Source organism: Lissotriton vulgaris, chromosome 10 (genome assembly GCF_964263255.1).
Source record: "Lissotriton vulgaris chromosome 10, aLisVul1.2, whole genome shotgun sequence".
NCBI classification, from domain to species: domain Eukaryota; kingdom Metazoa; phylum Chordata; class Amphibia; order Caudata; family Salamandridae; genus Lissotriton; species Lissotriton vulgaris.
This window is the reverse complement of record NC_141698.1, coordinates 28,373,677-28,386,195: the sequence shown is the minus strand read 5'-3', so window position 1 is coordinate 28,386,195 and position 12,519 is coordinate 28,373,677. Positions and strand designations below refer to the sequence as shown.

Here is a 12,519-nt window from a genome sequence, read left to right as displayed (position 1 = left end):
AGGGTCATATCAGCATAATCCATCCCAATGTTAGGGATAGGTAAGTCTGCATTTTAGCAGACATTAGTTTTTGGAGAAAACAGCAGTTTTCTCCAAAAACTAACGTGTGCTAAAATGCTGGGGAGCCTTGTAAATACTGCAATGTGAACATCAGCGATATTATACAAAGTAGTCCATCTGGGGTACGCCCAGTGACGCCCACTTTGCATCTCATAATCGCATGTTAGCACCCTTTTTCCCGACGCCTCCCTTTGCATCTCTAATGAGATGCCTTGGGGTGAAGTTCCTCCTGCGCTTCTCTACCTCCGCTCTGAACACTGACCTCTCAGTCCCTGCACCAGTCCCTCATATTCTCATATTCTGCCCCAAAGGCTTCAGCCAGGTCACCTCTGCCTACTGCCCCGCCTCCAGTCATCTGTTCTCTATCACCTGCTCTCTTGTAAATAGGGCGATCGTTTTATCTCCGCTTTTTTGGCTTTTTAAGCCAACAAGCGGAGTAAAAGCCCTTGTTAATATGCCCCCTTAATCCTTTCAGGCAAGAAACATGGAGTGATTTGACCAAAGGATGTTACTGCTGTTCACCCTGATTATTCCAAAGCCCCCCCCCCCCCTTTTGTCAAACTCCCCAAAATGTTGAATGATAAATTCTGAATTTTTCCGGTAGATGGTATGTGGCGGGCATTGCTAACAAGTGTTGTACTGCACTCTCTTGTCGCTACGACGTCATTTGCCGATAGAGCCTCTGTCAGTCGAGATGGGTGAGGACATTTCCGCTGCTGTCTTGACAGTATTCTGTCTGCCAAATTTAGAGTGACAGACGGCCCAGCGCTCATCTCTGTACATTGAAAGGGACCACCATCACAGCTCTGCCTTTCAATCTACTGAAAGTTGGGTTGACGGACGCTGTCACTTTTGACAGGCATCCTTCAAACTTTTGACACTTTTTTTGTTTTTCGAAAAAACAAAAAACAAATTACCCTCACACCCTGGGAGTTTTCGACCAGGGTGTGGGGTCATTATTGTTTTTTTCTGCGGCTCACCGCCAGGTTTTTCCTTGAATTGATAGGAAAAAAGGCATTACACCATCCACCCTAAATAAGGCAGACAGTGTAATGTCTTTTCCCCGAGGGGACCTACTCCCTCGGGGCGACAGAGGAAGTATTCCACTTATGGAGCCAGTGGGAGCTCTGTCGACGGAATACGTAAGGTTTGCCTGTCTCTAAATGGCTCTAACAGAGTTGTACTGTCACGCCTGCTCTCTTCTGCCTGCTCATCAAATGCAGACAGTTGTCAGGCATTCAGTGCCTGCCTGTCCAGCAAAAATATTCACAGAAATGATATTTTGGTGTTTGGGTCCTCCCTTTTCATTTGCAAAAAAAGTATCTTCTGAGTCCATTTATTGTAATCCAGTGCCCTCTGTTGGCCATTTGTTGTGTTGTTAAAACAGCTGCTTACAGTGTCTTCCTGCAGAACCAGCCACAGCTTAAACCTTGAGAGGGGATGATGCAGTGATTCTTCCACTGTTAACTGTTATATGCATCAGCCAGAAAAGAAGTAGCCAGTGGAAGTGAATGACTTGTGACAAAGCTTTACCCAGTGTTGCAGAAAAAAAGTATCGCTCACGTTTTCTGTGAATCGTTTGCTCTTCACAATGAAAGGCGAGCGAAGCGGGAGGTGCGTGGAAAGGAGCCGGAGGTGTATGTAGCTCCTCCAAAGAGGATCGTAGCTTCCGAGTATTGCATAGAATTAGCGGAAAGCGTCATACAGTGTCACACATTCTGCTGCAATATTAGTTTATGTGTAAATAACATAACCTGTGCAAAATTTATCAGCCTCTTCATAAGTTAAGAGAGAATAAAACCGTATTCCCTGGCAGCATTTCTAAATACATAGTTATATTCTCGGTGTACCAATTATCAGCTGCTTTGCTGTGCACAGTGAGGGGCTGCACGCAGAATGCTACATAATGCATAGGGTACTCTGCATAGAGAGGAGTCTGAAGCAGTTGGCTGTACAGAGACATAAACTGGTTTATGTAGCCCAAGGAGTTGGCTTCAGAGCTGGACCTTAACGTTTGCTTTAAGAAGAAGGGGTCAGGATGCATCAGCCTCACACCAGCCAAATTCAAATCCTTTGCTTTCTAATCTGTCTGTGTTTGTACCCCACAGGGCTTCATATCTGTACCTCCAAAGAAAGGTAAGTTGAGAGGGGGCTGGGGGGGATGATGGGGGTATGCGTGCTGCTTGCGTGCATGCTAGCACGTTGTTGGTGGATGCCTGCTTGAAACTGCCTGGTGAGACAAGCTGCTTGGACACCATCGTAGGATGTGCCGTTGCCTGTTCCAGTACTAGTGGCGAGATGCCCGGTATGCTGTTGCAGGCGGGGTGTGCACAATCGCATCCAACAGGGGTCATCCCATGTCCGGCTGACAGGACAGGGTGGTGTGTGTGCCCTTGCTCCCAAAGGTGCTAGGGCCTGGGTAAGCACAGGGGGGCGATTTGTCAGTGTAGACCGATGGGTATCCGCTAGCATCTATACTGAGGAAACTCAGGAGCAGCCTATCGGTGCAGGCCGTTGTGTATGTGCATCGACACCTATGGTGCCTGTGATCAAATGTGCAATCCTGCCATCGCAGGCGTGCACACACACTCACCCCCCGTCTTCATTAAACCTGTGTCCAGTTTGTCGTGTCAGACTGGTGTGGGCGCACTTCCATCTCTGGTGCTGGAGACTATGTGTCCGACCTGCCATTACAGGTAAGTGAGCGCCATAGCACCAAAGGCGGGAGATCCTTTTCAATCCAAGCCCCTCAAATGTGGAATAAGCTACCTGAGGCCCTTCGTAAAGAAACTAACCTCCTCCTTTTTAGGAAATCTTTGAAGACACTTCTATTCAGAGATGCCTTTGGATCTCTGTGAGTTAGGCCAAAAATCTGTATCCCTGTTAACTTACCTTTCTTGTTGCTGTATCTGTCAGAAGCGCCTTGAGACCTGACGGTGATTTTGCGCGATATAAAACCCAGACAACAATAACAATAACTAGGGGTGCCATCCTTCAGCACAGGGTGAGATATGCTTGTGGGGACGCCGGACAAGAGAACCGGACTGCGTGGTGCACATTACCAGAGGACTGTGTTGTACAGATGGAGGATAACTGCCCAAGAGGGGACCAAGTGTCTTTTCGGAATAGTGGTTGGCCTGGGCTGAGACCTGCTGAGGTGTGGTGCCCTGAAGTGTGCCCTCCAAGGGCCTGTCTGCGGGCCTCCGGTTCTCTCTAGGGTCTCAAAGACATCAAAGATCTCCCGCGAGGGACCTTCACCATCTACATTACATCTGGAGAGCGCTTCCCTCTCAAGTGCCCACATCAGCTACTGAATTCCAACAGGAAGCGTGGTGGGAGTGTGGAAAAGACTTGTGCCTGGAGACTAGATTGCCTAGTGCAGAGCCCCTAATCTTGCCCGCATCGAAGGCATGTAATTCCCGAAACGCGGAAGCCTCACGCTCAGGTTAGTGGGTGAATTCACCGGTTGTGGATCCAAAGTGACCTGCTTCAGTGTCGCATCTCTCTTGTGTGGCCGGAATTGCCTGGTGTAACCCATTTCAACATGCACCTGTCATAGTGCCTAATTTCCAGGGAGGTAAGGAATTTGTAACTCCGCGTGGTTGAGATCTGAAGTGTCTGGTGCGACTCATACCAACGCGCACCAGAGCTGTGCCCGGATTGTTCGGGCACGACCTTTATCATCCTATACCTGTCGAGGTGCCTCATCCTATCAAGAGGCTTCCCTGTGTTACTCCCCATTAATCTGTTGTTCCCTTTTTGACCCTCATTGCAGCAGAGCAACAGCCCTTACTCACCCGGCCCCTCCCAAAGACATCTAGTGTAGTAGCTAGAGAGATTGACTGGGTCAAAGGAACACTTCCAAGACAGTTTGGAAGCGGGTCAAGAGACTGTGTGACTCCATTGTGTTTTGAGGCCTATGGGTGAAATTCCTGAGTGGCTGCTAAACTCCCCTTGTTTAAGTCTACCTATTAATTAAACTTGCAACATATTTCCATCTGCTTCCTTAAACCCAGACTAAGTGACTTTGTCCGCATGCGGCCTCGTGTCTGGAAAGAGGGGTTGGTTTGTTACCATCAGGGGTATAGAAAAATTGTGGTGAACTAGCGGGAGGCTCAGGCCTCGGAGTCTGCAGAGTGTGTGGGTACCAGTGGCATCGCATAAGGGTGCTGAGTGCATATGTGTGCAAGAGCGTTCCGTACAGATTGTGCTGGTTACCAGTCACTCCATAGAGCAGTGCGGAGTGAGTGTGTGCGAGTGGAAGTGAGGGTGTGATTCACAACACTGGCAGGCAGTGCTACGTAATCCGTTGTTTGGTGCCAAAAGTACAATACATCTGACATTGGGTTTTCCTGCGTGGTTCTGGCCCGCTGTGCTGCTAAAAAGTGATCTTGTTATATGTATATACATATTGTTGATATCATTGTGACCGGGGTGTACCGTATAATTGTGGGACTGTATTATCAGGGTGGGCCTGGGGTGGACAGCATGTCACACCGCATAAGGGTGATCCCTCTGGGGGGAGGGGTGGGAGATTAGAGATTATCCCCACATACATACTGTTGACATCATAATCATACGAGTGGGCCTAGTATTGGTAGTGATAATTCCAAATGTGTTTTATGCCCAAAATGACCAGACATTCATGTAATAAAGATTGAATATGTGTGTTTAATACAAACGTTTATACATAAATCCTGTGTAAAGTCTCTTTTATGACACTCAGTGCATTTATCGCAACGGTCTGCTGTGCCTTTGCTTTACACATTGCCTCTGGATTAATCCTGACTGCTCACTGCCAAGCTACCCAAGGTTAAGCACATGTTATACAGCGACAGCGTGTGCAATCACCAACCCCTGACGGGAGCTGTAGGGTTTGCCTGGCTACGGGCATATATGGTGCTATTTCATGAGGTTGGAAGGAAACTGTAATATTGGGCAATATGTGGGGTAACTTTTGATGGAGGTTTGGGGTTCAAAACAGCATGAAGGGGATTGTTCCCAATCATAGAACCCATTATATTAAGTAAAGTTTGCGTTTACCTCCGGCCCCAAATATTCTGGTAGACTTGTGACGAGTAAGATTAAGGTGGAACCCTAGATCATGAACTCAAAGGGCGTTCACAATCTTCCTTCTCTTATCAGGTTCCCTCTCTACGTCTGAATCCATTGATAGTTATGAAGACATCCCAGATCCATCCAGGTGTGCTTCAGCCAACCAGTCCTTGACGAATGGCCTAGGTAAGTATGCCAGTTGGTGTTTGCAGCCTGATGAAGTATCACTCTACAGAACTTCTAAAGTTTCCTTTCTAATCTCTGACCACCTTGCAAAGTCTTAGAAGTGGCCGGACAAGAAATTAACTTGAAAACCAGTTGTTCGGTAACAACAGCGGGTACAGTTGTCAGTAAACTAGCCTTCGGACAAGGAGTCAAAAGAGATTGACGAGTAAGCGGTCACTCATTAGAAATCACACCTCAGTTACAGAGAGGGTGTCAGAAGGCTAATCTTCAGGTCCAGAAAGTGGCACATGAACCAAGGAATGTACATCTAAAAACAGAACGCAATACTGGTGCAGTGGGTCAAGTAATCACCTCTCTCACCAGAAGCCCTGTATTGTCTTTGTGACACTTTAAGCCCTTAACGAGTCTCCGAGACATTGCCTGATAGAATTTTTGTGATCGCTTCAGTAGAAATTTTTTATTTAAAAACCTGCTAGGGCCCCATCCAGTCATCTATCTTTCACACTCATGGGGTGTTTGCTGCAATCTGGTGATCCAGAGCCTCTTTGTGCAGCATAACATGTTTGGATCTTTAAGAAAAGAAAAGGAGTCAGGGGTTTGGAATTCCTATTGCCCGACACAAAAATATAGAAAACATGACAAACAAGCATTGGCAAAGCCACTAGGTAGAACATTGATAGTCAGCCTTTTGGTTTTGTTAATGCATGTCTATTTTTGACATGGTTTTTGTACAACTTCATTGTTGTGGGAGCTCCGGACCCTCATCATTATAACAAACATTGGCAAAAGCAAAAATACATTTGTTCTCAAAAAAACACACGTTGCCACCGTTGTTCCTGGCACTGAGCGAAACTACTTTGCGTGCCGATATGCTCCTTGTGAAAGAGCAGAATGCTGTCATTCACAGTGAAGCCACCCATAGATAGAGAGAGGAAGAATTTTAATAAAAACAAAACATCTTGGTTAACGCCAGACCGAAATAGGGGCCCAATTCTTAGAAAGTCACAAAATTGCAGTCAATGTATATGTCCTTGCATTAGTGCAGATTTACGGGTTTCAAGAATTTTCTAAGAATTTACTAGAGTAGGCCAAGAAATCGTACTCCTAGAAAATATTTGTGAACTGCATTTAGCACGGGCAGATATGCATGTGTAGATTTGCCTATGTGACAATCCGTTGGCCAGTAACAAGTTCACTTTCCCACCCAAAACATTTTTCCCTAACCCTGGAAGAAGTTTTACTCCTGCCCTTGTCAGGAGTAAATGTCCGGCCTTTCTCTGCAATGTTAAATATTAGAGACAAGCTGATTAACTCCATGAAAAATACTAGTAGATTTGCACAGACTCTAAAGGGCATTCCAACCATGGAAAACTATTGCTTACTACTACCCCCAGCACCAGTATGTAGATCTGCGAAAGGTGTAAAATTAAGCAAATTGCCAGTATTCAGACTCTACTATTATATATACGCTCTGGCATAGACAGGCAGACTGTTATTGCATTACGCAGCATACTTAGAAAGAGGATAATGCCTCTGAGGATTGTTTTTGTGCATGAAGGTGCTCTTTGCACCATGTTGCAAGGGTGCCTGCATTAGTGCTCGACAGCAGTTTGTGCGGCAGCACAGGCAAAGAGCAGGAATATGCGGTGTAATGTTGAATACAATGTTATCCCAAGCACTCAAATTAAATGAAACTTTTCTAAGTTTTGAAGTTTTAAGGCTGGCAGCCTAGTCGTCGCACGTAGTCAAGGAGCGTGCCTTTAATGAACCAGTAGTGAATGATGAGGTTAGTGACACTAGCCTCCAGACTGGGCGCCAAATTCACAACGAAAACGACGTTTTCTTTTACAAGTTCATGAATATTTATTCAGTTCATCAAATATATTGCGGAACGGTTCACTTATGTGAAGTTACATAATCATCCTTGCTGACATAATCTCATTCTTAGGAGAAGATAATATGGAAAGGAATGTCCAAATGCTTCAATTGCACCCACTGCAATAACGTCATTTGCGGTAAAACTGTGATGCATCCGACTAAAGGTTTTCCCATAGAACTGCAACATTCAAGCACATTTGATAATGCCAATTGTGTTTCTCATCAAGTGCCCATGTGGCAAAATATACATTGGCCAAACTGAACGTAAACTTAAAATCCGCATCACGGAGCATAAGAGTAACATCAGACTTAATAATCTAAAATCATCTGTGGCAAATCACTGGAAAGAGAAGAATCACCAAATCTCACAACTGAAATTCATGGTGATCAAGTCAATCCAACAGCGCCCTGACATGGATCCTGTAAAACAGAGACTGAGAGCGGAGTTTTATTGGATTAAAAGGCTTAACTCCACCCATCCATTGGGGTTGAACGACCGTATTGAACATTCGTGGGTTTTATAATGCACTGATCTATAGCGTTGGTTTTTGCCAAATTCTGTACCCCATTCATGCTGGTAATGTATGGTGTGAATATTGTAATCAACAAATTTGCATAATGTCCGTATTGCATATCATGTATTAATGCTCTCTAATTTGTAGTTATTTTGTTATTTTTGTTGCTTGCACTATGCCGCTATAACATGAGGATTTTTGATTTAGCGTTAACTTCCACTCGGAGCGAGTTGATGTATATTGTTTTGAAGCCTGAACACTCAGTTCATGTGACCGCAGTGCCGCAACACCATTGGTTGTGGTCGCGATCACGTGACTGAGTATTCACCCTATGAGAACCGTCGGTGTAACCATGTTGGTAATACTCTAGATTCCACGGAGGCGCAAACGCGTCCGAATGCTCGTAAGTGAATGACTTGTGGGACTATTTAGATAGGAGGGGAGAGAGTGTTGTATGTTAATAGTCTCACCTATTGTTGTGGTGTCATATGCTTCTATCGAGCGTTGTTACAATGAGACATATTTTACTTTGGTGACTCGGATGCTGCTTCTTAAAGAGCACACACTTTTCCTTTCCGTTCTGCACGTTAAACAGCTGTATAGCAGAGAGCATTGTACTGTTTAGTATCATTGAGGATGACTAATTTGGTCCTGTTTGATTTTCATTTTGCAGACCCCTGACGAAGGGTCATGTTTTTTGGTTGACCCGAAATGCTTTGGGTGTTACAATAAAGTGGACTGATTGTACTAACAATATTGCGACATAAGAATGAGATTATGTCAGCAAGGATGATTATGTAACTTCACATAAGTGAACCGTTCCGCAATATATTTGATGAACTGAATAAATATTCATGAACTTGTAAAAGAAAACGTCGTTTTCGTTGTGAATTTGGCGCCCAGTCTGGAGGCTAGTGTCACTAACCTCATCATTCACTACTGGTAATGTTGAATACAGCACATTTCCTACCCTCTCTCTTCCACGCAGCACGTTGTGTTGCATTTTGAGAGAAGAATACCTATGGGGAGTATTAAGTCCACAAGTGGAACCTTGTATCGCCCTCCACAGGGAGATCAGCGGCAGAAACAGGAGTACAGTATGTGTAAAATAGTGGTTTATTGTAATGTGCCATCATTCACTCCTGTTTTTTTGCAAACTCTTGTAGGTTTCAATCAGCGAATCGGGAGGCCAAAAGGACCTCGGGATCCACCGGCTGAGTGGAGTCGCTTGGAACGATAACAGACTTTTGTGAGTGGACTTTCTCATCACAAAGCCTCCTCTGTCCTCCTCATCTGAGTGACTAGACACTTGGCGGATATCCGAGAGTCAAGAAGCCTTTTCTGTATTCCATCTACTCTTATCCTGGACAACAGGAGGAGAAACCTACCACAGACTTAAGGGCCTTCTTATGAGACTCCTTTGCTAGCTTAGTCAGCAGGAGGCGCAAAATGGACGGGTTGAAATGCTTCAAACATTTGGTTGATGGTGTAGTGCATTTGTCAGTGACACTGCACACCAGAGGACCTTCCCCTTTGGTCACTGACGTGCTACAAAAGGTCCATTTGTTAATTTCCTATTTTAAGTTGATTTTGGCTGTATTCGCCATTGCTTTTTTCCTACTTGTGCTATAATGCTGATGTCCTTGATCACATGTTTGGATGCAGGGGCGGAGCCTAATAGAATACGGGTTAAACAATGAGAAGGGAACACCTTCCCTGGGTAATACCTTTAAGTTGTCCTGTCCAAGAAAAATATTTATTTGATGGATTTTGGATTTTGCATTTCGCAGCTGTCCGAAACGTATCACGTATGGGTGCGTGAACATGTGCACAGCAGGCAAATAACTGAGAAGGTTTGCACTACCTAGACAGCAAAGTTTTAAAGATTTCAGGAGCTAAATGATTGTCTGTGAGCCCCACAAACCTAAGGGAGTGTCTCCCTCAAGACGTGGATCTGGCCAGAGTAATGATCAACAGGCTGTAGCTAACCCACTGAAAATGAGATTTCAAGAACACTCACTCACTCAAGAGAAGCATGTCTGCCATTTTGTTATTGTGAGTCAAGAAGAGAAATTACGTAATTTTAATAACATAATTTCCAGCTATAAGAAAGTGTGAGACCTGAGAACGAGAATAAGGATTGACAATGTTGAACTGCTGTATTTTAAGAAATTCAACCTGTTTCTCCACTCCTAGTCTGAAGGGATTACCTGTGAGGGTCCTGAAACCAGTGATTTTCAGTTAATCCTAAAAGCAGGTAGACTGGTCTCCCACTGGAGACAGGGTTAGTTTGTTTCAGAGCATCCTGCAAAAGGAGTCGGCGCCAGAAGGTAGACCTTGTAAGAAAAGCAGCGGATAAAGGGGATTGGCCAATAAATATTGCTGGCTGATGACTGGTCGCTCAGCTGTATTATGGACTTAAGAGTCCCTCTTTGCCCATGGCTGCCTCATATACATGATGTATCTTTTTAAGCATCTCTAAAGGTGAACATGTTTTAAAGTTATGTTGCTCATGCTGAGGGCATTCTGACCAGACCCTAAATGCATCCTACCAGGGCCGCTTGGGGCATCCCAACCTACTCACGTCTTCTACCGTCCAGGAGGGAAGCTGTTGCTCAGTTGCGAGAGCGTACCTGCCTACTTCGTTAAGGAACCCCTAAGACATACGTGTTTGGGAAAGTGGAGCCCAGAGGGCATTATTGTATAAAATCAGAGGCCTGTTAGCATTATTCTGCCGCACGGATGGAATTACTAATGTGTGAATGCTATTTATGGCATGCATAGCTGCGCAGGTTTGGCACACCCAGCAGCTGTGCAAGTTATAAGGTACAAATTACTTGCAAGGGACACAGAAACTGCATTCTGTGGTGTTGAGGGAGGGGAGGGGGTGGTAGGGGTTCTCCATTGCTAACAATGACATATATGCCTGTAAATATACTGTACCGTGTTTTTTTCTGGTGTTGGGTTAATAAAGTTGACTGTGGCCACTGCAAACCGGTGAAGCCAGGACTGTCTCTAGTTCTAATTTTCATGGGTAAGTTGGGGCATTTAGTAAGTAAATGTTTACTATGCAAGGACTTTGGATAGAAGAGTCAGGTTTAACACAAAGTTAACTTGTGGTCACACTAACCCACGGTGGAATCGCTGCAAATGCTTGTGCCCGCTGCGTGGTAATAGACAGATTATGCTGAGGAAACCTCTCATCTAATCCTCCATCACCGTCCCCTTCCTTTCTTTAATGAAAATAAAAAGACACTCTAAAACAGTCTATCTGGGGAGTTTGCTGATGGCGTGAATTTCCAGGCCTAAGGAGAGCAGACCTATCTCATGATCCACATGGCAACACGAACAGTGTATTAAATTACAAAAAGGTGGATTTTAAATTATTTTTTAAAAATGTTCCTCACCCACAGCTAGTCTTAATATTAAATGATGTTTGTGCTACTGTTTGCACCCCAGAACTGTTACCGTTTTCCTTCCAAGATTTTAGTTTAACTCTTGATATATTCTGCCATTTCCTACTCTGTGATCTCCACCCAGTGCCAGCCAGCTCTCCTGCAAGCATTCGGTGCCAGCCAGCTCTCCTGCCAGCCTTCCGTGCCAGCCAGCTCTCCTGCAAGTCTTCAGTGACCGCCAGCTCTCCTGCAAGCATTCAGTGTCAGCCAGCTCTCCTGCAAGCCTTCAGTGCCAGCCAGCTCTCCTGCATGCCTTCAGTGCCAGCCAGCTCTCCTGCAAGTCTTCAGTGACCGCCAGCTCTCCTGCAAGTCTTCAGTGACCGCCAGCTCTCCTGCAAGCATTCAGTGTCAGCCAGCTCTCCTGCAAGCATTCAGTGTCAGCCAGCTCTCCTGCAAGCCTTCAGTGCCAGCCAGCTCTCCTGCATGCCTTCAGTGCCAGCCAGCTCTCCTGCATGCCTTCAGTGCCAGCCAGCTCTCCTGCAAGCCTTCAGTGCACGCCAGCTCTCCTGCAAGCCTTCAGTGCACGCCAGCTCTCCTGCAAGCATTCAGTGTCAGCCAGCTCTCCTGCAAGCATTCAGTGCACGTCAGCTCTCCTGCAAGCATTCAGTGCCAGCCAGCTCTCCTGCAAGCCTTCAGTGCCAGCCAGCTCTCCTGCAAGCCTTCAGTGCCAGCCAGCTCTCCTGCATGCCTTCAGTGCCAGCCAGCTCTCCTGCAAGCCTTCAGTGCACGCCAGCTCTCCTGCAAGCCTTCAGTGCCAGCCAGCTCTCGTGCAAGCATTCAGTGTCAGCCAGCTCTCCTGCAAGCATTCAGTGCACGTCAGCTCTCCTGCAAGCATTCAGTGCCAGCCAGCTCTCCTGCATGCCTTCAGTGCCAGCCAGCTCTCCTGCAAGCCTTCAGTGCCAGCCAGCTCTCCTGCATGCCTTCAGTGCCAGCCAGCTCTCCTGCAAGCCTTCAGTGCCAGCCAGCTCCTCGCAAGCCTTCAGTGCCAGCCTGCAAACTTTCAGTGCACAGCAGCTCTCCTGCAAGCCTTCAGTGCCAGTCTACATGCCTTCAGTGCACGCCAGCTCTCCTGTGAGCATTCAGTGTCAGCCAGCTCTCCTGCAAGCCTTCAGTGCACGCCAGCTCTCCAGCAAGCCTTCAGTGCACGCCAGCTCTCCAGCAAGCCTTCAGTGCACGCCAGCTCTCCAGCAAGCCTTCAGTGCACGCCAGCTCTCCAGCAAGCCTTAAGTGCACGCCAGCTCTCCAGCAAGCATTCAGTGCACGCCAGCTCTCCTGCAAGCATTCAGTGCACGCCAGCTCTCCTGCCAGCCTTCCGTGCCAGCCAGCTCTCCTGCAAGCATTCAGTGCCAGCCAGCTCTCCTGCATGCCTT

At 46.3% G+C, this 12,519-nt stretch overlaps 1 protein-coding gene across 2 annotated transcripts in view; it reads left to right on the top strand.

Moving 5' to 3' along the window:
• Positions 1-10,688, top strand: part of PTPN18 (protein tyrosine phosphatase non-receptor type 18) — a 237,907-nt gene extending 227,219 nt beyond the window's left edge. For both annotated transcript variants that reach the window (XM_086940321.1, XM_086940322.1), the window contains 3 exons: positions 2,169-2,196; positions 5,206-5,301; positions 8,861-10,688. In XM_086940321.1, coding sequence (XP_086796447.1) covers positions 2,169-2,196; positions 5,206-5,301; positions 8,861-8,934 — 198 coding nt within the window. In that variant the 3' untranslated portion in view covers positions 8,935-10,688. The remainder of the gene's footprint in view (positions 1-2,168; positions 2,197-5,205; positions 5,302-8,860) is intronic.
• The last annotated feature ends 1,831 nt before the right edge of the window (positions 10,689-12,519 follow it).